Source organism: Rosa chinensis, chromosome 1, assembly GCF_002994745.2.
Source record: "Rosa chinensis cultivar Old Blush chromosome 1, RchiOBHm-V2, whole genome shotgun sequence".
Lineage (NCBI taxonomy): Eukaryota > Viridiplantae > Streptophyta > Magnoliopsida > Rosales > Rosaceae > Rosa > Rosa chinensis.
In genome coordinates, this window is record NC_037088.1 from 44,666,117 (window position 1) to 44,691,110 (window position 24,994).

Sequence of the window (24,994 nt, forward strand, 5' to 3'; positions counted from 1 at the left end):
TCTAAGGCCATCCTTATTTGATTATATCCGGATGACCCATCCATGAAGGATAAAGCTTCATGCCCTGTTGTTGCATCCACCATGAGTTCAATGATGGGTAAAGGGAAGTCATCTTTCGGACACGCGTCATTTAAGTCGCGGAAGTCCACACATACAAGGAGTTGTCCGTTCTTCTTCTTGACAAGAACAATGTTTGCAATCCACTTAGGATATTGAACCTCTCTAATGAAACCTGTAGCAATCAACTTATCAACTTTAGCTTCAATCTGAGGAAGGAGTTATGTCCGAAAATGTCATTGTGTTTGATTGATTGGTCGAGCCTTAGGTTTAACTACGAGACCATGAACCGCTACCTTTGGGTCAAGGCCAGGCATTTCTTTGTACGTCCATGCAAAGACGTCTTTATATTCAAGCAGCAGATCATAGTATTCCTTTTCTTCTTCCGGACTCAGCGAAGCGCTCACGAAGATAGGTCTTGGATCTTCCTCAGTTCCCAAATTGAGCTCTTTAAGCTCGTCGACAGTAGCTTGCCCCTCGTCTTCAAGTTCTTGAGGAGCTTCATCCACTTCATCCTCGGAATGATCATGGTCATCTTCTTCAAAAGCCTTTGCTTCTGCTACCGTGATATGACAGGCAGACTGAATAATCTCATCTTCGCCATTGCCATCAACATTACTCGTTCCAACTTGGCCAGTGAGTACGATGGTGTGCTCCTTCATTTTGAGTTGTTCACTTGAGCTCACCTTTAACACAGAGCGTAGCTTCACGCGTGACGGGATGAGACTTCGGATCTCTTTGTCGTTTCCTTGGTCGTTGATCCTCTTTCTCTTTTGCTTTTATTGCTCTTTGGGTGCTTGTATCCTCTCAAATGCCGACTTTCGAGGGGTTGACTCAGATTTCTTATTTGCTTCATCGGAAGATGACAACCTATTGAACAAGGAAGCTCGAGTGGTCGTTTGGGTGATGCGATTGAAAACTGAGATTCGGCTTGTTGATGTATCGACACGGTCAAATACAGAAACTCGAAGCGCCAACTCATCAACTCGTTTAGGCACCATAGCTTGAGAATTAGGATGAATGCGATCAAATGCCAAAACGCGAGAGGCAGATTTAGATTCATGAGTCTCTTCTTCTATTACTTCGACACTGATGTGTTGCATGCTTGCCTTCTCAACTTTGTTCTTCTTGAAATTTTGATTGGTTTATCAAGTACAAAACCAAGACTTGCTTTAGCAGGGTCAGCTGTGCATCCTTACTCTCTCAACCTCCTTTGAGATTCATTAAGCTCATGCACCTTTTTACCAGGGATGACTTGGTCACCTTCCTTGCTTGACGAACCGAAGTCATATCCAGCCTTTGCTAGCAGCTTATAAGCATTAGGGTCGAATCCTTCCTCTGTCCTTTTATCAGGAAGTGTCCCGTGGTCTGTCTTGCCTTGAATCGATTTGACAAACTCCTTTAGCAGCTGCTTGGTGGGAGTTACGTTGCTCAACTTCCTCAACGGTATGGTTGATGTTTCTTTTAGCAATTCTACGTCCTTCTCATCTAGCTTTTGCAGACGTTCTTGCTCATTTGCCTCCACAAAAGGAGATTCCCCTTCTTTTCGCCTAGACCTTGGCACATAACGAAGGACTGGAGAAGAGGAGCTGATTTTGTTCTTTGAAGCTGCCACTTTAGTTTCCGACGAAACTTTATGTGGTTCCTCATTGCGATTTCTTGCCATGCTGGATTCCACTTCCTTATTACGCACTTCTGCAGTTTTCTCTGTAGAGGGTACTCCAACTGGGAGAACTTCCTTTAATGTTTCATCATCCATGTAGAATTTGGAATCCGCAAAGTAAGATTCATCTTCAGTGAATGGTTTAGTATCACCGGCTACTGTTTTTACTCCGCCATCGTAGAACTTGAAGCATTGATGAAGAGTGGAGGGGACGACACCATTTTCGTGAACCCACGGTCGTCCCAACAATAAATTGTAGGAGATCTTCGCATTGATCACGTGGAACAAAGTGTTCGACTTCATTTCTCCAATTGTCATATCTACTCTGATCATGCCTATGGCTCTTTGCCCCCTTGGTTGAAGCCTTGAATCATGAGATGGCTTCGAGACAACTCTTCCACATTGATGCCAAGCTGCTTCATAGTCCACCTAGGCATAATGTTTACAACGAATCCTCCGTCTACAAGCATGCGGTTTAGCTGTTGATCTCGCACATACCCTGTCACGAAGAGAGGTCTATTGTGCTGCTTAGAGCTTAACTGAAGATCTTCATCTGTGAAGTGAATGGCGTCACAATCTACAACACACGTAACGCATTCCTTCGGTTTCACCTTGTTAATTTCTATGGAGTACTTTCCTATGTCGATCAGCACCTGTACCAAAGCACATCTTGCCGATTTTGGCAATTGTAGTAGATCAGAAATGCTGAAGTGCAATGGCAGGTCTTCTAGCTGCTTCAACACCTTGTTCTCCTCTGACGTTTGGTTCGTGTTAACCGTGCTTGACTCAACCTTGGCAGAATCCTTCGAACCAATTTCATAGCTTATTGTCATGTGGGCAGCTCTCACCTTTTCTTGGGAAAGACTTTTGTTGATAAAACCACACTATGGGTTCGAACTGAAGGATTGCCCTTCTCTTTGAAAAATCTTGTCCCACCTTTCTCGAGACGCTGACGACTTTCTTTTGATTGCGTGCATTTTTCTTGAGTGATAGGTAAACATGGCGATAGACTCTTGTGTGCCTTCCTTCGAGTGACAAGTATCCATCCCTTGTCATCGACAATTGAGTCAACTTTAGGGGTAGCAACAGGTGCAAGGCTCGCTTGCTAGATTGGCTTGACTTCCTCTAACTTTGACTTTATACATGGCTTTCTCGAAAGCTGATATGGTGCTTTCATTGGAAGAGAAGGCAACGGGGAGGGCTCAAATGACCCAAACACGATGGTAGTGCAGTTTACCTCAGCAACATCATCGACATCTAGCTCAATCCTTCCTTGCTTGGCAAGATTCATTATTAAATCCTTCAGAATGAAGCATTTCCCAACCGGGTGACTGACAATCCGGTGGTACCTGCAGTATTTTGGGTCCTTGACACGATGCATTTCCTCGGGCCGCTTGCATTCTGGGAGCTCTGTCACCTTCTTTTCAAGTAAATCTTCCAACATGCCTGCCACGTCAGAATCTGGGAAGGGATACGTCTTTTGTTGTCATTCCTTCAATGAAAGCTTTGTTCTGTCGTAGGTGCGAGTTAGCTCTGCTTTCGTAACCTTCTTATCTCGTGTAGAGATTTTGACTGGGGCAATGTTGACGGTCATCGATTCTTTTGCAGATTTCTTCGGTGCCTTGTCAATCTTGCTTCCGAAGACCTTGTCTTTCCTTTGGTCAACAATTGACTTTTTCTTCCCTTTGTGGCTAGCTATACTCAACTCCATGTCGTGTGCTCGCGTAGCCAGCTCGTCAAACGTATGGGGCTTGATTCCCTGTAGGATGTATAGCAAATCAAAGTGCATGCCTTGGATGCACATTTCCACTACAGATACTTCTGACAGTCGATCTTTGCAATCGAGACTCAACGAACGCCACCTATTAATGTAATCAACTGCGCGTTCATCCTTCCATTGCTTGGCGTTAGTAAGTTCCATCATGCTCATTGTGTGTCTCGTGCCATAGAAGCGATTCAGGAACTCACGCTCCATCTGATCCCAACTGTTGATTGACTCAGGTTCCAGATCCGTGAACCATTCGAAGGCGTTGCCTTTTAACGAACATACAAACTGCTTAACAAGATGATCTCCCTCTGTTCCAGCATTGTTGCAAGTCTCGACAAAATGAGCAATATGTTTTTTTGGATTGCCCTTCCCCTCGAATTGCTGAAACTTGGGCAGCTGGTACCCATATGGCATCCTCAAGCTATCCACTCTTTTTGTGTATGGCTTGGAATATGTGAGAGAATCACGAGAGGGGCTTCCATATTGAGCTCTAATGGAGTTGTTGATCATGTCTTGCAGCTGCTGGACGGACAAAGAACCAAGTAGACTTTCACTGTCTTTGTCATTTGCCTTTGAAGTTTCTTCTTGTTTGTCTTTGTCATCCTTGTATGGAATCCTAGCAGAATCCTCATCGTTTTGTTTCTCAAGCTTGCTCCAAAGTTGAGCAATCTACATATCCTTTTCTTCGATGGTATTAGTGAGCTTTTGAACCGCCTTCATTAGATTAGCTACCTGGTCTTCGAGCGTGGTTGCCCCAGTCATCATGACTTGCATTGCTAAGGGGTGAGACGCACCGTCTGACTGCATCCTAAAAGTGTTATTTTCTTCAGCATCAGGACCCCCCTTGTATGATCCGGTGCTTGAGTTGTCATCAGAGGCAGGTGAGAACGACCGTTCCCTTGATTTTGTATTTGGAGCTTGTCTCTGTTCACTTCGAGGGACATGCTTCCCTGCCCCTAAACTTTCCAGGGTGATGATTGGCGAGGCTTAGAAGGCAAAGCCACAAATGTTGTAGGCAAAACCTTTGCCATACTTCGAGTGACGTGACCAGATGAGCTGCTGCTCGATTTCAAGGTTGTTGTCTTGGACTTGTTCTTCGGGATGACTTGAGTATTCTTGAAAGCCATTCCTCGAACGGATCTGTTTGGAATCGTCTTACGGAGAAGGAGATGAGAGGCAAAGTAGTCCCATCGGGCGTGCCAATTTGTAAACTCGGGAATCTGAAAACAAACAGAATACAGACACGTGTACAAAAAATAATAATTTTATTAATTTAAGTGCGGGTTACAATCTTTGGTAATCTTTTGATTCTATCTCCGACGATGAATTTCACTCAAGGACTTGACGCTTGATCTTGAGTGGTACGATGGTCACGAGAGTCAACACATGACGAACGTTTTGACTTGAGGTTGGTGAGGAACCGGCTATTTGGCAGCTTGAGCGTTCTTCACACGAGCTTGGGAGGCTTCAGAAATTTTGAGAGTATTTTCTTCTCTCTTTTTTTTTTTGGCTGAAGTCCTTCTCTTGATTTGAGAAGGGGTATTTATAGTGTCGGCGTCTCTCTCAATTTGGAATGTCTTGATGACACGTAATTAATTGCATTTTTCTTAATAATATAATCAAATCAATCAGCCTTAATTAACTGATTTAATCACGACCATTAAGGAATTAGCCAATCAATTTGATGACTGATTTTAATTGTATTTCATTAATAGCATAATCAAATCAATCAGCTTTAATTAACTGATTTAATTACGACTATTAAGGAATTAGCCAATTAATTTGATGGCTGATTTTAATTGTATTTCATTAATAGCATAATCAAATCAATCAGCTTTAATTAACTGATTTAATCACGACTATTAAGGAATTATCCAATTAATTTGATGGCTAATTTTCATCTTGATTATCAATTTTAATAAATTGACATCTAATCAGCAGACGAAATTTAATACTTGATTTGATTCGTAATCAATTGATTTAATTTGATTGATCCGCTTTAATATCAATTGATTTAGCCGGAACAAATTCATTTATTGCCGTCGGGCCTTTCATGTGTCGCCAAGTGTCGTTCTCTGATTTTGCGTGATTTTGCTTACTCACAAGCCATGTGCACATTTTGTAGGACTCACATGCCGACTGTGTTTGTTCGGTTATAATTTCAAGTGTTGACCGAATTATTTAATGAATTTTATTTTCATTAAATTTTTGGTGTCTACAGTCCACAATGTACACAAACTCCTTGTCATCAAAATAACAAAGATCACCAGTGTTTTAGCACCTGTCTTTATCCAAGGTCTCAGCAGTTCCCTTGTTATCTCCTACGTAACCTGCAGACATACATCATAATTGTTTTAGAAAGGTCAATTTATTCATGACTAACATGAATTAGAATAAATGAAAAGAAAGGTGTGGAAAATAAGAGCCCTGAAAAAGAAAAGAAAAAATAAAGAAAAAAGGATTGGACCAAGATGCTAGACAAAATACCAAACAGGTCCAGGCTCCAGTCCATTATGCGCAAACACAAATGGCGCGTCAGGCTTCTCTCTAAGATGTAGTATTTCATCTTTTCTTTGTTTTCTCTTGCTCTCTTACGTTGCCCTATTGGAGATGTAATATTTCATATGTTTACAATCAATCAACTAAGGAAGCAAAACAACCAACAATTATCATACCTTTTAAGTAAATTTTCTGTTGGTGAGCTTCTTTGTCAATCGAAGTGCACGATCGCGACGGTGATTCCATAGCAAGGAGAACCTCTTTTGCACGTTCTAGAAAAAGTGGAAGAAGAAAGCAAATCAGTTTTTGATTTAGGATAAAGTGGAACCTGGTTTACTCTTTTGCCCTTTGTTTATCATATCAGATTTTTGTAGACTTTTTTAACCTATTGGTATTTTTGGTAGTTCAAAAATTTAACCATCCCTCCCCACAATTCGCTTAATTAATAAAGATTTTGCAATATTTGCTGTGTCTCTTTTCTAATAAAAAAAAATATATCATGTAATTAGCCTTCCTGCACACCCCATGTGTGTGCGAAATAGCCGCACTCGAAGTGCGATTTATTTTATTTTTTTAGTATATTTGTATTTTTTTTATCGGAAATCAAACAAACAATATATATATATATATATGACATATTTACTTACTTGGAATGAAAAAAAAATCATAAATCAGAGACAATTGAAATGGGAGAAGAAACGAATTGGTCGTGATTCCGGAGGATTTGATTCCTAAACTCATCTCCTCCCTTCGTAATCAAATTCTTGAATATAGGTGGGACCTACATCTATTCTGAATTTTTATGTGTTAGTAAACGCAAGAATACTTCTACCCCCGGAATCATTCCATCTATTTTCATACTCTTCCAAATAAGTAAACGTACCCTATGTGTATTGTGCGTGAGAATTCTTTTTCTTTTACACATTCACTAAAATTATTTTCACACGGTGTTAAGACAGTAACCAGCAAATATTTTTTGATTAAAGCATGTACAATTGATGCTTTCATGCTTGTCTACCATCTAAAGTCCCATTTCATCTGCCAAACCCTGACGCACATGAGGTAGAACACTCCCACTAAAGACAACGTTGCTGTTAGGCAGGTTGATTTGTTGGCCCGAGGCTCTCTCATATATATTCAGTAACTGCCTAATTTTCACAGAATCTGCAATTTCGCCTTATTGTTCGTCTCACGCTGATTTTCTACTTACCACCTGTAAAAGACACCTTCATTTATTACTTACCACCCGCGAAGGCATGCAATTACAGACTTGATATCAATCAACACCTAGCTTCCCTGTTAGGTATGCTTCGATTAGATACTGTTTTGTGAAGCAAATAGTACTACTACTACTACTACGTGTCTAAATGACAGCTCCTGTGCCATGCATGCAGGTCTCCCTCATTTAGTGCAAACCTACCCCGCTCCTCAAAAATTTCCCCAACCACCATCATCAACCCTCATTTTAATCTTCGATCTCCACGGTACACAAACCCTTCTCTTTCACAAACGCACTCTCACCAGTCACCCCCAACAATGGCAGATCAACAATCCTCAATCGAACCCTACAAGTTCCTCAAAATCGTTCCCAACCCAGATGGCTCACTCACCCGCCTCGCCCCACTCCCAATCGCACCCACAACCGAGTCAATCCCTGCCTATTCTGATCCCAACTCATCCCAACTCGTCCTCTCCAAGGACATCCCTCTCGACCCAAAATCCCAAACCTCCCTTCGCCTCTTCAAACCCCTCAATCTCCCCCCAAACCCAAACCCAAACCCTAACCTCCCTCTCCTCATCTACATCCACGGCGGCGGCTTCATCATCTGGAGCGCCGCCTCTCAGCCTTTCCACCACTGCTGCTCTCGTCTCGCCCTCTCCATCCCAGCCCTAGTCCTCTCCGTCGAGTACCGTCTCGCCCCCGAGCACCGCCTCCCCGCCGCCTACGACGACGCCGTTTCGGCCATCACCTGGCTCAAAAACCAGGCCTCCTCTGCCGACGGAGATTCGTGGCTGAAAAACTCCGTTGATTTCTCCAAGTGTTTCATCATGGGAACTAGCGCGGGATCCAATATCGCCTACCACGCGGGTCTACGCGCTTCCGATATGGACCTCTCCCCGATCAAAATCCGAGGGCTGATATTGCACCAGGCGTATTTCGGCGGGGTCAACAGGACCGAATCCGAGATCAGGTTAGTCAACGACCGGGTGCTGCCGTTAGTTGCTAACGACTTGATGTGGGCCCTGAGCCTGCCGGAGGGGGCTGATCGTGACCACGAGTATTGTAATCCATCTATCAACGGCGGTGATGGAAGGATCGGACGGTTGCCGTGGTGTTTGGTGAGCGGGAATGGCGGGGACCCGCTGGTGGATAGGCAGGAGGAGATCGCGGCACTGTTGGAGTCACGCGGGGTGCACGTGACGGCCCGGTTTGAGGAGGGTGGTTTTCATGGTGCGGAGCTATTCGACCCCAACACGGCCGAGGCTTTCTATGAGATTGTTAAGGAATTTATCGGCTCTTGTTGCGCACGCGGTAGCGATGATGTTGCCGTGTTAAAATCAGCCATGTGACAAATATATGTGCGACGGGTGGAATCGGGTCGGTCCATTAGGTTTTTTAAATCTTTCGTAAAATTGAATATTTATTATGTTTTTTTTTTTCAATAAAAAATAATAATTATCATGTAACATTTTCGATCATGTAGTAATTTATTTTCATAAATTAATTATAATATATGATGATGAAATTTAGAGTATTGTGAGATTGTATTATGGAACAAGAAGTTTCATTTTATTTTTTTTATTTTAGAATACTAATTAATAGACAAAAAGACTCATCCAATAATTAAAAGCAACGTGCCCCTATAGCTCAGTGGTAGAGCGTCAGTCTTGTAAACTGAAGGTCTGTAGTTCGATCCTGCATGGGGGCATCTTATTTTATGCTTTTTTAACATCAAACCACAAAGCACAATTTTACAACAAAATTTTGAACTGCTCATGGGGCAAGACTGGAGTTTTTGGCTTTGTGTGGAGAACAAATAAGAAAAAAGGCTGATGCAAAGTTTTTCTCAACCTAACAAAAACTTCCAAGATTTTGCTAGACCATTTTTGATTCATTGAAACTTTATTTGCCAAATAAGCAAGTCAAGTGCTGAGGTTCGATTCTGAGAGTTCAGAGGCTCAAAGCGATATGAATTTATGGGACTTGAAATATCTTTTATTGACATCTTGTAGCAAAGAGCATCTCTTTTTATTTTTATTTATTTTATGGGTGACTTTTGTCAAAGAATAATTCAACAGTAAAAATGTGTTCATTTTTATATTTCTCGAAAGTGTTTTTGCTGATGAAACATTATTTGGCGAAGCTTTGTATTTCATTGTTAGATCAGAGGCTTTTATCGACAAAAATTTGATCATCAGTATAAGCGTGTCCCTTAAACTTGAGGATTTTGCTTATGAAACATTATTTGGTGAAGCTTTGTATTTCACTGTTTTTTTTTTTTTTTTTTTTTTTGAGGCTTTTATTGATGAAAATTCGTTAGTGTAGGTGTGTCCCTTAAACTTGAGGAGTTTGCTGATTAATAATTCATCTCCACAAATACGTTTCTTTTTGTTTTAACTCTTTTGGGAGGGTTTTGCTAACAAATAATTCGGGGTCGTCTTGGGTACCTTGGTGTTTGCCATACCCTTATTTTTTTATTTTTTTTACTTTTAGTAAATTAATATAGTGGAAACCTACTGAACTGGTCAACAGGTTACCCAATTAAATATCGACATGTGTCATTTTTAAAAATAAAATTTACCATATTAACAACACTCTCTTTCTTGATATGTAACATTGTTAAAAATCATGTAACAAGTATTGTCAAAATAATAAATTACACATAGTTGAACTATAATTACGACTTATGACAACAGTTGTTGTGGTTATTGTAATTGAGTGGTCAAAGATGTAAATATCATATTTAGACAACTTTTATCAAATTTAGAACCTTGATTATAAAGTGGAGAAGCTCCTTACAATACTGAGTTGTTACATATCTTTTGGTCTAATTTTAATTTTACCATGTTCACAACACAAATGTTGTCGGAATTGTAAAATGGTTGGTAATCTTGTAAATGGTATAGTTTTTGAAGTAATTACTACAATCAGAACAAAAGTTACCGCTTTTACACCAATAGTTGCTAGTTATGGTAAAATATGTAGTCATTGAGTAATTATTCCATTAATGATAAAAATATAAAGATTTACCACTTTGACAACAAATTTGTTGTTGCACTTGTTAAATTGTCCATAAATTAGTACATTAGTTTAGGTTGAGTAATTACTATAAATAGGACAAAAGTTACCGCTTTTACATCAATTGTTGTGATTGTGGTAAAATGTGTAGTCATTGTAGTAATCATTTCATTAATGATAAAAACATAAAGATTTACCACTTTGACAACAAATTTGTTGTCATACTTGTTAAATTGTCTATAAATTAGTACATTAGTTTAGGTGGAGTAATTACTACAAATAGAACAAAAGTTACCGCTTTTACATCAAGTGTTGTGGGTTGTAATAAAATGTGTAGTCATTGTAGTAATAATTTCACTAATGATAAAAACATAAAGATTCATACATGTTCTATTTTATATAATATTTACTACTTTGAGGACTCATGTAACCACTTTGAGGACACATGTGGTAATTAGAAAAAAAATTCCTCATTAAAGTAAATAAGGTCTTCGTTAGAGAAAAGTAGGTTCTCATTTGAGTAATTAAGTCCTAAAAGTGGTAATTGTAATAGGTTTTCATTAGAGTAAAGTAAATTCTCATTTGAGTAAATAAGTCCTAAAGTAGGTTCTCATTTGACTACATTTAAAACAAATATTATTTATTTTTACACTAATTGTTGTCGTTGTCATAAAATGCATATAAAAAGAATTATATTTGGTTAAAGAAACTACTAATAATATAATTAATTGGTAATAAAGATTACTTAACTAATACTAATTTTGCGAACTTAGGTTAGAAGGTTTTTGTTTTAAATAAGGAAAAAACGTAATTTTCAATTGCATAATTGTCCATTAATAACAAGCATTAATCAAGCATTAATTCACTAATAATAAAATTAATTAGTAATATAGACTATATAACTAAAAGTAATTCGGTGAACCTAGGATAGAAGGTTCTTTTTGAAAAAGGAAAAATCATAATTGTCAATTGTCAATTGATAATCAAACATTAATTGGCTTTATTGTTTTCACTATCTTTATTGTTTTCAATTCAATTAGTAGTTTGTGTTACCAAAAAAATTAGATAGGCTAAGGGCTAAACAAGTTACCAATTTGTTAAATATTTTGAACCATTGGATATATTACTAATCCAATGGTCCAAAATATTTAACAAAATGAGTGTATGGCAAACACCAAGGTACCCAAGAATTCTCCCAAATAATTCATCTCCACACTCTTTTTATTTTTCTTTTTCTTTTAAGGAGACTTTTAGGACCAACTTGATGCCGAGGTTGTTGGATGCTGAAGAGCCTGAGACAGGTACTAACTCTGACCCCAAGGGGAAGGAGAAGGTACGTACATGCTTAAGGTTTCAACAAGATCGACAAGACATTCTGGACTTGAGTCTTTGAAGCAGGGGTAATTTCTATAGGCTTTTCTAAGACGTTTCCAGTTGATATTTATACCACAATTGCGTCCTTGGCAAATCAGACTAGATGAATATTTTTTTCTTAGAATGCCATATTACTCATTTTTGTATTAGACTTGTTGTTCAGCGAGCGTCCCTTTGGATTTTAATGAGTTTAGTTGTGGCTTATATATGTTATCTGGTTTGTCTCAGAATTTCTTATGTAAGTTCTGTTATACTATGGCCTGTTATTCATAGTTTGATTATTAATAAAATCAACCCTATTAAAAAAAAAAAGGAGACTTTTATTTATCGTTAATTTGTTGGCAAATCTTCTTTTTGTTTTATTCTGCTATGGGAGAGTTTTAGTTTATATATTGGATCATTACATTGAGGGCCATGGGTTCACACATAATCTATCTAGGTTTAGGACCAGGCCTGCGTACGTTGCTCTTAATATTAAGATCGATATAAAGAACATATTTTTTGTTTTAATCGATAACTTTTTAAATTTCACTATATAAGTACATACAGGTAGGTCAATTACGATATGATCATCAGATCACACATTAGGCCTACTTCTAACCTAGCTAATGGATTGTAAAACATGTCACGGAATAGAATGATACCATTTTTTGCAGTCTCTACAGTACGGCCAAGAACTGCCCAACTATTCAATTTATCATCTTATTAGTCACTTCCAAATAATCGGACTCTACACAGGAAATCACATACTCTCTTGAGCCAGCTTTAATAGCAGAAACTTCGATCAGTATCCCAGGTAATAATAATATACACTTCCATCCCTAGCTACTACCCCAATCCATCTTAACTCAAACGTGTTTCACAACCTCACTAACATCTAAAATCTACTCATTATATCATGTTTTTTCGAAGTCAAGAAATGTGTTTCGAAATTTACACTTTTATTCACAATGAAATCAAAATCAAATGATAAACTCCTTAACAATGTCCAAAACCTCAGCAGCCCTTCTCTGGTCTACAAAATCAATATTATGGAACCCTAGATTATCAAACCGCGCGTCTACACGTATCCCCTGAGATACCAACATCGTCACAAACTCCTGTTGCCTGTCCACCATCGGATCTCCTCCGAATCCGATCACTAAACACCGCCCCAGCCGTTGGATCATCTCTTTATACCGGCCAGCGTCGAGCGCCGGACTACAATACCTATGGTTCCGGTCCGTTGATTTCGGCAGTGCTAGGTCCCACATGAGGTCGAGCACAGGCAAAGGCAAGAGCTGGTCCGTAGCGAATTTCAGCTCCGACTTGGTCCTCTGGATCCCGCCGAACATGGGTTGGTTCATAATGATCCCAGATATCTGCATGGGCTCCAAATCCAGCTTCATTTCATAGGCTTTGAGAGCCGAGAAAAAGACGATATTGCCCCCGCAGCCGCAGCCGTACAAGTAGCACCTAGAAAGGTCACCGTAGTCTCGGATCCACTGCTCGCCCCCGGGGTCGAGGCCCTGCTTCTTGACCCAGTGGATGGCTTCCATGGCATCGTCGTATTGGGCCGGGAGCCGGGCCTCGGGGGCGAGACGGTAATTTACGGAGACGAGAATGGCGGGAACTTGGCTGGTGATGAAGGAGCAGTTGGAGTGGACGGAGGAGTCGGCGGCGCTGAGGAGGAGCCAGCCGCCGTGGTGGAAGTAGATGATGATGGGGAGGCGGGCAACGGTGTTGTCGTTGGAGGGGAGTTTAGAGGGTCGGAAGATTCGCACCCACGTCTTGGTTTCCGAGTTGAGGGTTAGGTCTTTGGAGGCGACCGGGTCGCCGGGAGACGGGTTCGGGTTGGCGTCGGTGGTGGGGAGGCTGATGAGGCGGGTCAAGGTGTCGTCGACCGGGTTGTGGACAATGTTGAGGTGGGTGTAAGGATCAAATTTTGACATGTTTGTTGGGGAATTAGCTTTTGTTGTAGTGTCATGCAGAGTGGTGAGGTTACGGTTGTTTCATCTACGTTTTGATCGGAGACTAGTATTCGATTTGGCAGAAGTGAGTAATTTTTTGTTTGTGGTATTATATATACGAAGGATTTGGCACCATGAGATTTGAGTCGGCTCATCAAGCCTGTGAGAAGTTGAATATTTCTAGGGGTGGGCTTTTTCTAATCCGATGCCGCAGGTGTAGGTGTGTAGTTTGCTTTGTTTTGACAATTAGTTCTTCACACTTTTACTGCGACTCTTTGGTGTAAAGTGTTTTGCTTTAATTAGCCAAACTCTTCAGCAGGACCCCAAATATGGTCTAGCATATGTCTATTTTATAGAACACACTTGTAGACATTTTGGGTTTCATAATTATGTCAAAAATCTATGTACTAATATAGACCAGAGTTGGTGCTTAATACATTAATATGTAGGATATGTATTAGTTAATTACTACATTAATATGTAGGATGTTCACTTAATTACTACATGTTATTATGTTTTTAATTATGTGTTTTCTTAAGAAACAATTGAAGACAAATTATATGAGTTATCTAAATAAATACAGCTAAGCTACGACATCTTTAAATGAAGATTATTAAATCATTCAAATGTATCAAATAAATGGACGCTAAAATTAAAAAAAATCCTAAGCAGCCACGCTGTGCCGCACCTCTAAGCACACTGCCGCAACTCCATTACTGTGCCATCGGCATCCTGTCTAGAGCCCCAATGCTACTGCTCAGTCTTCTACCTTCTTGTCTACAAGCGACTATGACCTCACTTGAAGATGTCACCACAAGTTTTGCGGCATTCCTTGCTCTTTGTCACGAGCCGCACTTAGGAATAGTGCTATCGTGACACTTTGTAAGGGAGATGCCGAGAGGGGCGAACCTTGAGGCGAGGAGATGCCGAGAGGGGCGAACCTTGAGGAGAGGAGATGCCGAGAGGGGCGAGCCTTGGGACAAGGAGAAGCCAAGAGGGGCGAGCCTTGGAAGCCCAAGGGCGAGCTTGAAGCTAAAGTGAGGACGAGTGGCATTGTCGTAATTAAGTGGAAGTTCGGGTTCGAGGTACTTCGGCTTGGAATTTGGGAAAACTCAAAACACGAGAAATGTCCGGGACCTCGAAACGAGTTCAACGCACTTGACGGCATGTCATTTGGATTTTCTGTGAATTAGTTATGGACAATTAGTCTCCTCGGCTATTTTGATGTTTCCTCCTGCCAAGTTCAAGTAAGCCAGATATGCTCTATAGGGGGAGACATGGTGTCAAGCTCTCCACCACCCCCAGTGCTGGCCTTCATGGGGCACTAAGTGAGCTTCTCCCGGGCACCCGTGGGGGCCTAGGGGACCGGGCATGTGTCGTCAAAAAGGGGCGGCATATGTCTCCACGAGTCAGGAAGTCTCGTGGACGGTATTGGCCGAAAGGCTGATATTGCGGGTCAACGTCGGGGACGAGGTTCGAGTGAGGGTGATCCTTATGCCATCGGCGTTAGACAAACATGTGGGCTTACGAAAGATATGTCGGGACCTCGTGGTGCTCATTGGCCACGGAGCAAGCGACGTGGGCATGTGTTAGGGTTCGACCTTGCCCAAAGCAATGTGATGCCAGCAAGCAAGGGACGGGCGACCTCGTGTTAGACCGAAGGAAGCTTAAGAGGGGCATCATTGATGAGTTGCTCACTCAAGCGTCGTGCCAACAAGCAAGACGGTATGCCTTCTTGAGGATTGGCCTGCGGGCGAGAATATGCTGTGGAGCCATGTCAGTCATCAAGAAGAGAACATGGTAGCCTTGTTAGATGGGAAAGGCCACAAGGCCGCGATGGCTTGTCTGGTTGGTACTGAAGGCTTGAGTAGATGGGCGAGTGTTACCCATGAGCCGAGTGGGCTATCTCGGTGATGTCCATGAGGCGAAGTATGAGGGCATGGGTTTCCCATGAGCCGAGTGGGCTATCTAGGTGATGTCCATGAGGCGAAGTATGAGGGCATGGGTTTCCCATGAGCCGAGTGGGCTGTCTAGGTGATGTCCATGAGGCAAAGTATGAAGGCATGGGTTTCCCATGAGCCGAGTGGGCTGTCTAGGTGATGCCCATGGGGCGAGGTATGAAGGCATGTGTTGCCCAATAGCCAAGTGGGTTGTACAAGAGATACTCACGAGGCAAGATACAACGACAGGTGGTGTCCGTGAGCCGAGTGAGTTGCACAAGTGGCGCTCATGAGGTGCAGGATGAAAACAAGTGTTGCCTATGAGTTCAAAGGGTGGTGCCAGTGATGCACTAGACGAAGTATGCGGGCACGTGCTGTCAAGTAAGGGGCGCAAGTGACGCGCACAAGGTTAAAGTATGCGGGCATGGGTTGTCCATGAGCTGAAGATCGAGGGGGGCGCATAAGTGATGCCCATGATGTGAAATATGCAAGACATGTGTTGTCTTGGAGCTGTGTGGGTGGTGCGAGAGATGCCCACGAAGTGAGGAAGGTGTGCAAGCTACGAAGGAATGACTAAAGGAAGAGATGTGAACGCCAACTTAGTCTCGGTACACGGTCATGCTACTTGCTATCGGCGTGCGGGATGCACGGGGGTCAGTAATGGGCTGACGCAAGCCGAGATGACATGAAAGCCTATCGGTTGGGCGAGTGTCTTGGAAGACAACCATGACACAAGGAAGCGATCGATTAGTCACAAGTTGTGAGACTCTTGCGTGAGTAGCTTTCGTTGGCAAACCCCAACAAGTAAGGGGACGATGTCGAAAGGGTCAAGTTGACAAGTGAAGCACACAGAAAGAAAAAGAAAAATGGAGTATCAAGGAAGTAAGGAAGTAGGCTGGCCTCGGTTCAAGAGGAACCTTGGCGCCTCACGGGCTAATTCCGCTGCGTATAAAGTCGGCCCGTGACAGTTGGTATCAGAGCCGGTTGGTTCATTCGTGGGGAATGGCCTTCCATGGTAGGAATGATGACCGGGATCTCTTCCCGAGTGCTACAAAGGGGATACCAAGTGGACAACGGTGAAGAAAGCCAAACAAGCTAGTTAAAGCGGATACATTGAGCAACCAGGCGTGAGTTGTAGCCTTGCTCCATCAATTTGAAGTTGAAGAAAGGGGCGAGAAGTGCCCAAATGTTGGAAAATGAAGCAAGCTAGGTGCCGGAAGAAGGAAAGAAGAGTCATATCATGTCGTTGACACTTGTGGTGGACTAGTGCAGTGTCCAATGAAGAGTCAAAGGAGCAAATCAGTTGACAGAGACGCATTCTCCTTGAGATTATAAGCCGCGAGAGGAGTGCATTTCTTAAAGGAAGTTATAAGCCGTCGTTCTCATCGAGACTATAAGCCGCGAGAGGAGCGCATTTCTCGAAGAGTCCTTGAGATCGTAAGCCGCGAGAGGAGCGCATTTCACCAAGGAAGTTAAAGCAGTTAATCGTTGCTCCAGAGATGTTCGAGTTCATGTAAGCCACAACAGTTAACATGAGTTGTCAGCTATCAAGTCAAGAGAAAGTGAGTTAAGCACCTTTCTTCTGGTTTCAAGTGAGCTTATGCAATGACCAAAGTGGGTCGAGCAAGTGAAGATCAGAGGCCATGATGGCCAAGTTTGTGAGAATTCTACATGGATATTGAAAGAATTGGATGGTATTGTCCAAAGAAGTTTCAAATGAGAAGGTCGAAGAAAAGTGGGGGAGCCCACCATGGCCACGAGGGCCACAAGACAGGAAGAGAAGCAGACTCTGAGCAACTGCGTGGGTGCAAGGAGGTCTGAAACTGAAGATGGTTCAAGACGGCAGACAACCCACAAGGTGCAACCGAGAGAGTGCAGGGTGTCTGGCCAAAATGAGTTTGAAAGAAGTGAGAAAGAGACGCTTGGAGTCCAAGAGAGAGGAACCAGCATGAATAGGGAAGAAGGTAAGAACACGTGCGGTGGTGGAAGATTTACTCTAGATGGCTGATGCAGAAGTTGAAGCACGTGAGCGGCGCGTTTGTTGTCTCTGGCCTAGTTCACCAATGGGCGCGGGAAGGTTGTGGAACGGCTGTCATTTGCCAAGTTCACAAGTGGGCGTGAGAAGGCTGTGACGAGAGTGTCATCTGCCAAGTTCATGAGTGGGCGCGAGAAGGTTGTTACAGAATCCATTTGCCAAGTTCATGTGTGGGCACGAGAAGGTCGTCACGTGAAGTGATTCCAAGGATGGGGGGACAATAGTCAGTGAATGTAGCATCTGTGTTTGCAAGCCTATAGAGCATCATGAAGAAAAGAAGGAGCGCACGTCAATGAGGGCATTGACATGATAAGTGGGGGAGGATGTCACGAGCCGCACTTAGGAATAGTGTTATCGTGACACTTTGTAAGGGAGATGCCGAGAGGGGCGAACCTTGAGGCGAGGAGATGCCGAGAGGGGCGAGCCTTGGGACAAGGAGAAGCCAAGAGGGGCGAGCCTTGGAAGCCCAAGGGCGAGCTTGAAGCTAAAGTGAGGACGAGTGGCATTGTCTTAATTAAGTGGAAGTTCGGGTTCGAGGTACTTCGGCTTGGAATTTGGGAAAACTCAAAACACGAGAAATGTCCGGGACCTCGAAACGAGTTCAACGCACTTGACGGCATGTCATTTGGATTTTCTGTGAATTAGTTATGGACAATTAGTCTCCTCGGCTATTTTGATGTTTCCTCCTGCCAAGTTCAAGTAAGCCAGATATGCTCTATAGGGGGAGACATGGTGTCAAGCTCTCCACCACCCCCGGTGCTGGCCTTCATGGGGCACTAAGTGAGCTTCTCCCGAGCACCCGTGGGGGCCTAGGGGACCGGGCATGTGTCGTCAAAAAGGGGCGGCATATGTCTCCACGAGTCAGGAAGTCTCGTGGACGGTATTGGCCGAAAGGCTGATATTGCGGGTCAACGTCGGGGACGAGGTTCAAGTGAGGGCGATCCTTATGCCATCGGCGTTAGACAAACATGTGGGCTTACGAAAGATATGTCGGGACCTCGTGGTGCTCATTGGCCACGGAGCAAGCGACGTGGGCATGTGTTAGGGTTCGACCTTGCCCAAAGCAATGTGATGCCAGCAAGCACGGGACGGGCGACCTCGTGCTAGACCGAAGGAAGCTTAAGAGGGGCATCATTGATGAGTTGCTCACTCAAGCGTCGTGCCAACAAGCAAGACGGTATGCCTTCTTGAGGATTGGCCTGCGGGCGAGAATATGTTGTGGAGCCATGTCAGTCATCAATAAGAGAACATGGTAGCCTTGTTAGATGGGAAAGGCCACAAGGCCGCGATGGCTTGTCTGGTTGGTACTGAAGGCTTGAGTAGATGGGCGAGTGTTACCCATGAGCCGAGTGGGCTATCTCGGTGATGTCCATGAGGCGAAGTATGAGGGCATGGGTTTCCCATGAGCCGAGTGGGCTATCTAGGTGATGTCCATGAGGCGAAGTATGAGGGCATGGGTTTCCCATGAGCCGAATGGGCTGTCTAGGTGATGTCCATGAGGCGAAGTATGAAGGCATGGGTTTCCCATGAGCCGAGTGGGCTGTCTAGGTGATGCCCATGGGGCGAGGTATGAAGGCATGTGTTGCCCAATAGCCAAGTGGGTTGTACAAGAGATACTCACGAGGCAAGATACAACGACAGGTGGTGTCCGTGAGCCGAGTGAGTTGCACAAGTGGCGCTCATGAGGTGCAGGATGAAAACAAGTGTTGCCTATGAGTTCAAAGGGTGGTGCCAGTGATGCACTAGACGAAGTATGCGGGCACGTGCTGTCAAGTAAGGGGCGCAAGTGACGCGCACAAGGTTAAAGTATGCGGGCATGGGTTGTCCATGAGCTGAAGATCGAGGGGGGCGCATAAGTGATGCCCATGATGTGAAATATGCAAGACATGTGTTGTCTTGGAGCTGTGTGGGTGGTGCGAGAGATGCCCACGAAGTGAGGAAGGTGTGCAAGCTACGAAGGAATGACTAAAGGAAGAGATGTGAATGCCAACTTAGTCTCGGTACACGGTCATGCTACTTGCTATCGGCGTGCGGGATGCACGGGGGTCAGTAATGGGCTGACGCAAGCCGAGATGACATGAAAGCCTATCGGTTGGGCGAGTGTCTTGGAAGACAACCATGACACAAGGAAGCGATCGATTAGTCACAAGTTGTGAGACTCTTGCGTGAGTAGCTTTCGTTGGCAAACCCCAACAAGTAAGGGGACGATGTCGAAAGGGTCAAGTTGACAAGTGAAGCACACAGAAAGAAAAAGAAAAATGGAGTATCAAGGAAGTAAGGAAGTAGGCTGGCCTCGGTTCAAGAGGAACCTTGGCGCCTCACGGGCTAATTCCGCTGCGTATAAAGTCAGCCCGTGACACTCTTGCAGGAGGATATGACGTGATTGACAACACCAACATGGCCGGCGGCATGACAAAGCGTGCCTCCCAATCGTACCTGTTGGGGGAGACTACTCTCCCACAAACCTATTGGCATCAATGATATGTGACGTCATTTCTGAAGAATCTAGCTAGGTGCTTGAGAAGAATTTCAAAATCCAGGATAAACCAAATTTCACCTTCCTATTCTCGTTTGATGACTGGGGAGATCAGCACAAGGTTGTCAGAGGACCCGAGAACTATGCTTGATCACCAATGGTACTGATGCAATATCATGATGTCACTCTAACTGCAAGAATTCAATTGAATTCTCTGTACTACTCGGCTACGGATTTCAAACATTCCTCTTGCTTTTGAAGTGAAAGAAATCATTTAATTTGAATGTTGCTTCTGTGGTTGGTAAACCTCTAGAATTAGATGAGAAGTTCCTTTCACCAACTTGTATAGTGTAGGACCTCGAAAAGAAAAGTGACCCATTGAGCAGTTGATGGGTAAGTGTGAGAGACACACACATACTCCCTCACAATTCACAACTGAAGACTTCTTCCGCTCCAACCATAATTGATGAAATAGGGGACTAAGAGCACAACCAAACAAAATCAAGCTTCCTAAAATCAGTTCCAAGTTTAATGCTAGATCATTGGGACTTCAAGAAGCACCTGCTGGCACCATGGTGCAGGCACAAGCTGCTGTGAATGTTGTGGGAAAAAAAAAGGGGGGCGGGCGTCCTTTGGGAGCTAGAAACAAGTACAAAAGCAAAAATTGCATAGGAAGCAGACACTCCCTTGAGACTCACTTATCCATCAACCACTTTTAGCTCTAAGGGTTATGGCAAGGAGAAAGTTGTTCTTTAGTAGGTTTAGCAGGCTTGCATGTTATGATGTTATTGTTTTTACACCAAGTAATGAATTTCCAGGCGCACCACAATTGCATGCATTGGCAAAGAGAAATTCAATTTAGCTTATTTTGTGTAAGCATAATTAGATTAGTTTGCAGGCTCTTTGAAATAAATGAGCATCATTGTAATAGTGAATGGTACCAAGAATCTCATAGTGTAGGGATCGTTTGTATGTGTCATTCTGACCTTTCATCTAATGAAATCTAATTGAATTCAAAAAAAAAAAAAAAAAACAAATGGACGGTATAACTAAACTTTAAATTGATTTTTCCTACAAGAATATATGACATCCAGTTTGATTGAATATTTTTTTTTTTTTTTGAGAATGATCTTTCCATTAATTATATTTTAAAATATGAACGGTTTGAGTTATAAAAACCAAAGTGAAAATTGAAAAGCAAAGGTGAGAAAACGAAGAAGTATACCTAAAAGATAAACCTATTTAAAGGTAACCAACCAAATGAGTAACTTTAGGATACTCAATGACATAGAATCATGATTCAATTTATCTTTTCAAATAGTGTCACTAAGCAATGAATGATAAGTCTCATAACTAATGCTTATTGAATAGGCGTGGGGCTGAGCCTCCCAGCTAAGTTAGGTTCTAAACCCCTTTAAAAAAGAAAAAAATATATACTTATTTTGCATATAGAATCCCCAAATAATAGTTATATAAAATTTCTTACGAAAATGTATTTTGTGAATCGATATGCGCAAGAAAAAGATTCTTTCTATAGTTGCGAAACCAACCTGGGAAAAGTGATGAATAAATAAGGATTAATTTCAGTTTACCTTCCTGAGGTTTGGGGGTGAAATGATTTCACCCCCTCTACTTTCAATTTTGAATTTTTACCCCCTAAACTTTTCAATTTCAATCAGTCTTGTCCAATTTTTACTGTTCCGTCCAAATTGGACGTTAAGTTTGACTTTTGAGGGCTAAAATGGTCATTTCAACATAAAAAATTAAAAAAAATTAATTTTTTTATTTTTCTTCTTCTGTTTTTTAGTTTTTTTTTTTTTTTTTTTTTTTTTTTTTTGTTCTGTTTCTTCTTTTTTTTTTTTTAATTTTATTTCCAACCTATACATCACAAGTTATAATAGGTTTATAAAAACAAAAAAATACTCTAGGTAGTTGAAAGTCGCTCGCTGGTCTACGATATTTGTGACATATCTCCGATAAAGTGAAGAATTTAGGATATATCCCAAATAAAGTGAAGAAATATTTGTAAAAAGTAATTTTACACTTTATCTGTAAATAAATATCTGTATATCCCAATAAAGTGAAGAAATATCTGTGTAAAATCATTTTTGGTTTACGATATTTGTGATATATATCCAATAAATTGAAGAATTTTAGGATATATCCCCAATAAAGTGAAGAAATATCTGTATAAAATCATTTTTTACAGATATTTATTTACATATAAATATTGGATATATATCACAAATATCGCAGACCAAAAATGATTTTACACAGATATTTCTTCACTTTATTGGGGATATATAGATATTTATTTACAGATAAGTGTAAAATTATTTTTTACAGATATTTCTTCACTTTATTGGGGATATATTCTAAAATTCTTCACTTTATCGGAGATATATTACAAATATCGTAGACCAGTTAGCGGCTTTCAACCACCTAAAATATTTTTTTGTTTTTATAAACCTATTATAATTTATGGTGTATAGGTTGAAGCCAAAAAAATAAAATAAAATAAATAAAAAATAAAAAACTAAAAACCAGAAAAAAAAAATTTTTATTTTTTTTATTTTTTTAATTTTTTTTTATTTTTTATGTTGAAATGACCATTTTAGCCCTCAAAAGTCAAACTTAACGTTCAATTTGGACGGAACAGTAAAAATTGGACAAGACTGATTGAAATTGAAAAGTTTAGGGGGTAAAAATTCAAAATTGAAAGTAGAGGGGCATTTCACCCCCAAACCTCAGGGGGGTAAACTGAAATTAATCCAATAAATAATCCAATTCTAATGACAGAAGAAGCTTCAATTTTCTCCATACGAGAAGCTCAGTAACACAAAGTAACACACAAAATACCCACACATTATTCAATTTTCAGGCATAACATGCTTCTGAAATCAAATAATTACAACAAACACAAATCATAATTACTTTATTAATCCAAACCCATCTCAAATTTTCAATCCAACATGGATACCGACTCTTTATTACAATGCAAGCTACTAATTAAAGTGGCATTCAATCCAACATTAGTACATGCCAATGCACACAAACAATAGTAAGTACAACATAATAAACACAGTCACTGTGTATATTTCAATTTTAAAAAAATGAAGAGGCAAATGATTACCCGAGATCGATCCTTGCATCTTCCCACATGAATAGAAAGGATTCTTCATCAAACTGCATTAAATCTTCTTAAATTTATACTTCTCAGACTTGAATCACTTGATCGATTCTACACAAGGTGTAACAAGAGCAAAAACAAATATTTGGTAAATCTTTCTTTCATTGCATATATTATGTGGTTGGGAACACTAAATTGGACACATCTAGTTTTTATTGCTATACATCATTTCTTGTGTAGTATGATAAGAGTCATGCTAATGTTCAATGTAAGTACCTTTCAGGAGAAAGAAATACTAGGCCAAGTTTTCGTAGAACTGCTTGGATGATTGTAGGAAAAAGTGTTCGATCTCAGAGATGTGTTGTACCTTAGAGCAATCAATGTCTCCTTTCCAAATGGGCCTTATAATTTCCATGAGAACATCTTCCAGGCCCAAAGTTTGTAGATTAGAAAGGTATTCGAGGCCCAATTGCACTGTCTTCAACTCCATGAAGTTGTCAACCCATAAGTGCCGGAGATTTGACATCACCCCTTTTTCTATAGTTATCTTTTTCAACAAGGCAAAATTGAACAACTCCAACCTCTCCAGCTTTACAAAGTCTATGCGGAAACACAACTCTTCCCCAATATATGCATTATGTTAGTATAGATATATTGTTGTCATTCCTTCTCTAATTAACAAAATTGTACTCATTAGTTTGAGTTTGAAGAAGCCCAAGTTTGATGCCCAAATATAAAACCCAAGACCATGATTGTTTAATTGCAATCTTCTTCACTTTGTGGTTGTCTTGCTGTCGAAGACCAACTTGAAGATCAGTTCTATTGCAAGATTCTCCTTGTTATCTTGTCGAAATACCAAACTTGAAGATCAGAAGAAGTCCCTTCTTCCTCATGGCTCAGGTAAGCTCATGCATTGCATCTCTTTCACAAAGTCATGGGTTTTTCAATGGGTTCCATTCTTGTATCAGCCATTTGGGTGTTTGGCTTCTACAATTGGTTTTCCCAATTGAAATTTGAGGTATGGGTTTATCTTTGCAATATGAAATTAAGGGTATGGCTTTACCTACTACAACTGAGCTTAAGGGGTTGTTAAGTGAACTAACTTTCCTCTTCTTCCTATATATATGGATACTTTGTTCCTGGGTATTGAAAATAGTTTTAGTTTTCAATCCCTTTATTGTTTAAGAGTTATTCTCTTTGATTTTATGCTTTTCAAAGTGTCTTGTTTCATGTTGAAAACAATTTGAAAAACACAAAACCATTCATATATGTTCATCTCTTGCATCCTATGAGGTCATTTGGGTATTGCAAGCTTCAAAGCAAAAAATCTCCAAGAAGAACTTGCTGCGTTCATAGCTGAGATTTATGAGTTGTTCACTTGTGTAAACAATTAGCAAGGAGTGATTACAAATAGTCTATTGAGTTAGTCTAGAAGGGTTGCCGCAATCAGTACTGCAATCTCTGTGTTGTAAACTTGTAATTTATTTTTATTAGTGATTTCGTTTTGGTCTTTCAAGAGTTAAAGGCCACGTAGATGTTTTCCCTTGATAGGGTGCATGTTTATTGCATTAACAAAAACTTCTGTTCTTTATTGCTTTAGTTGGTTTGGTTATTGCTACTTTCATTCTGTTCATTATCAGTATCAGGATTGAAACTCTATTTGCAATCCCTGAGAAAGTAAACCTTGAACAAAAAAATTGGTTGTGAACCTATTCACCCCCCTCTAGGCTCCTTCTAGGATCTTCACATTACAAAGATAAAGCTTTGTCAGATTGGGCGGTGCTTCATTTTGAGGTAATAAATCCTTTCAAGTCTAGACCAATGCAAAAATAGAGTTGTGAGGCTATGCAATGAAGAAAACCA

The 24,994-nt window shown here is 41.2% G+C and overlaps 2 protein-coding genes and 1 non-coding gene across 3 annotated transcripts; 2 read left to right on the plus strand and 1 right to left on the minus strand.

The window, feature by feature from the left end:
- The first annotated feature begins 7,075 nt into the window (after positions 1–7,075).
- On the plus strand, positions 7,076–8,687 carry LOC112195757 (probable carboxylesterase 8). The gene has a single exon (XM_024335952.2). The coding sequence runs from the start codon at positions 7,524–7,526 to the stop codon at positions 8,556–8,558; it is 1,035 nt and encodes a 344-aa protein (XP_024191720.1). The 5' UTR covers positions 7,076–7,523; the 3' UTR covers positions 8,559–8,687.
- A 158-nt stretch (positions 8,688–8,845) lies between these two features.
- On the plus strand, positions 8,846–8,917 carry TRNAT-UGU. The gene has a single exon. It is a non-coding gene; the product is annotated as a tRNA-Thr (tRNA).
- A 3,389-nt stretch (positions 8,918–12,306) lies between these two features.
- LOC112193597 (probable carboxylesterase 9) lies at positions 12,307–13,684 on the minus strand. The gene has a single exon (XM_024333796.2). The coding sequence runs from the start codon at positions 13,530–13,532 to the stop codon at positions 12,564–12,566; it is 969 nt and encodes a 322-aa protein (XP_024189564.1). The 5' UTR covers positions 13,533–13,684; the 3' UTR covers positions 12,307–12,563.
- Positions 13,685–24,994: the final 11,310 nt, after the last annotated feature.

Bases quoted from the DNA above. Each gene is read 5' to 3' on its own strand.
- LOC112195757 (XM_024335952.2), top strand. From the start codon at position 7,524: ATGGCAGATCAACAATCCTCAATCGAACCCTACAAGTTCCTCAAAATC.
- LOC112193597 (XM_024333796.2), bottom strand. From the start codon at position 13,532: ATGTCAAAATTTGATCCTTACACCCACCTCAACATTGTCCACAACCCG.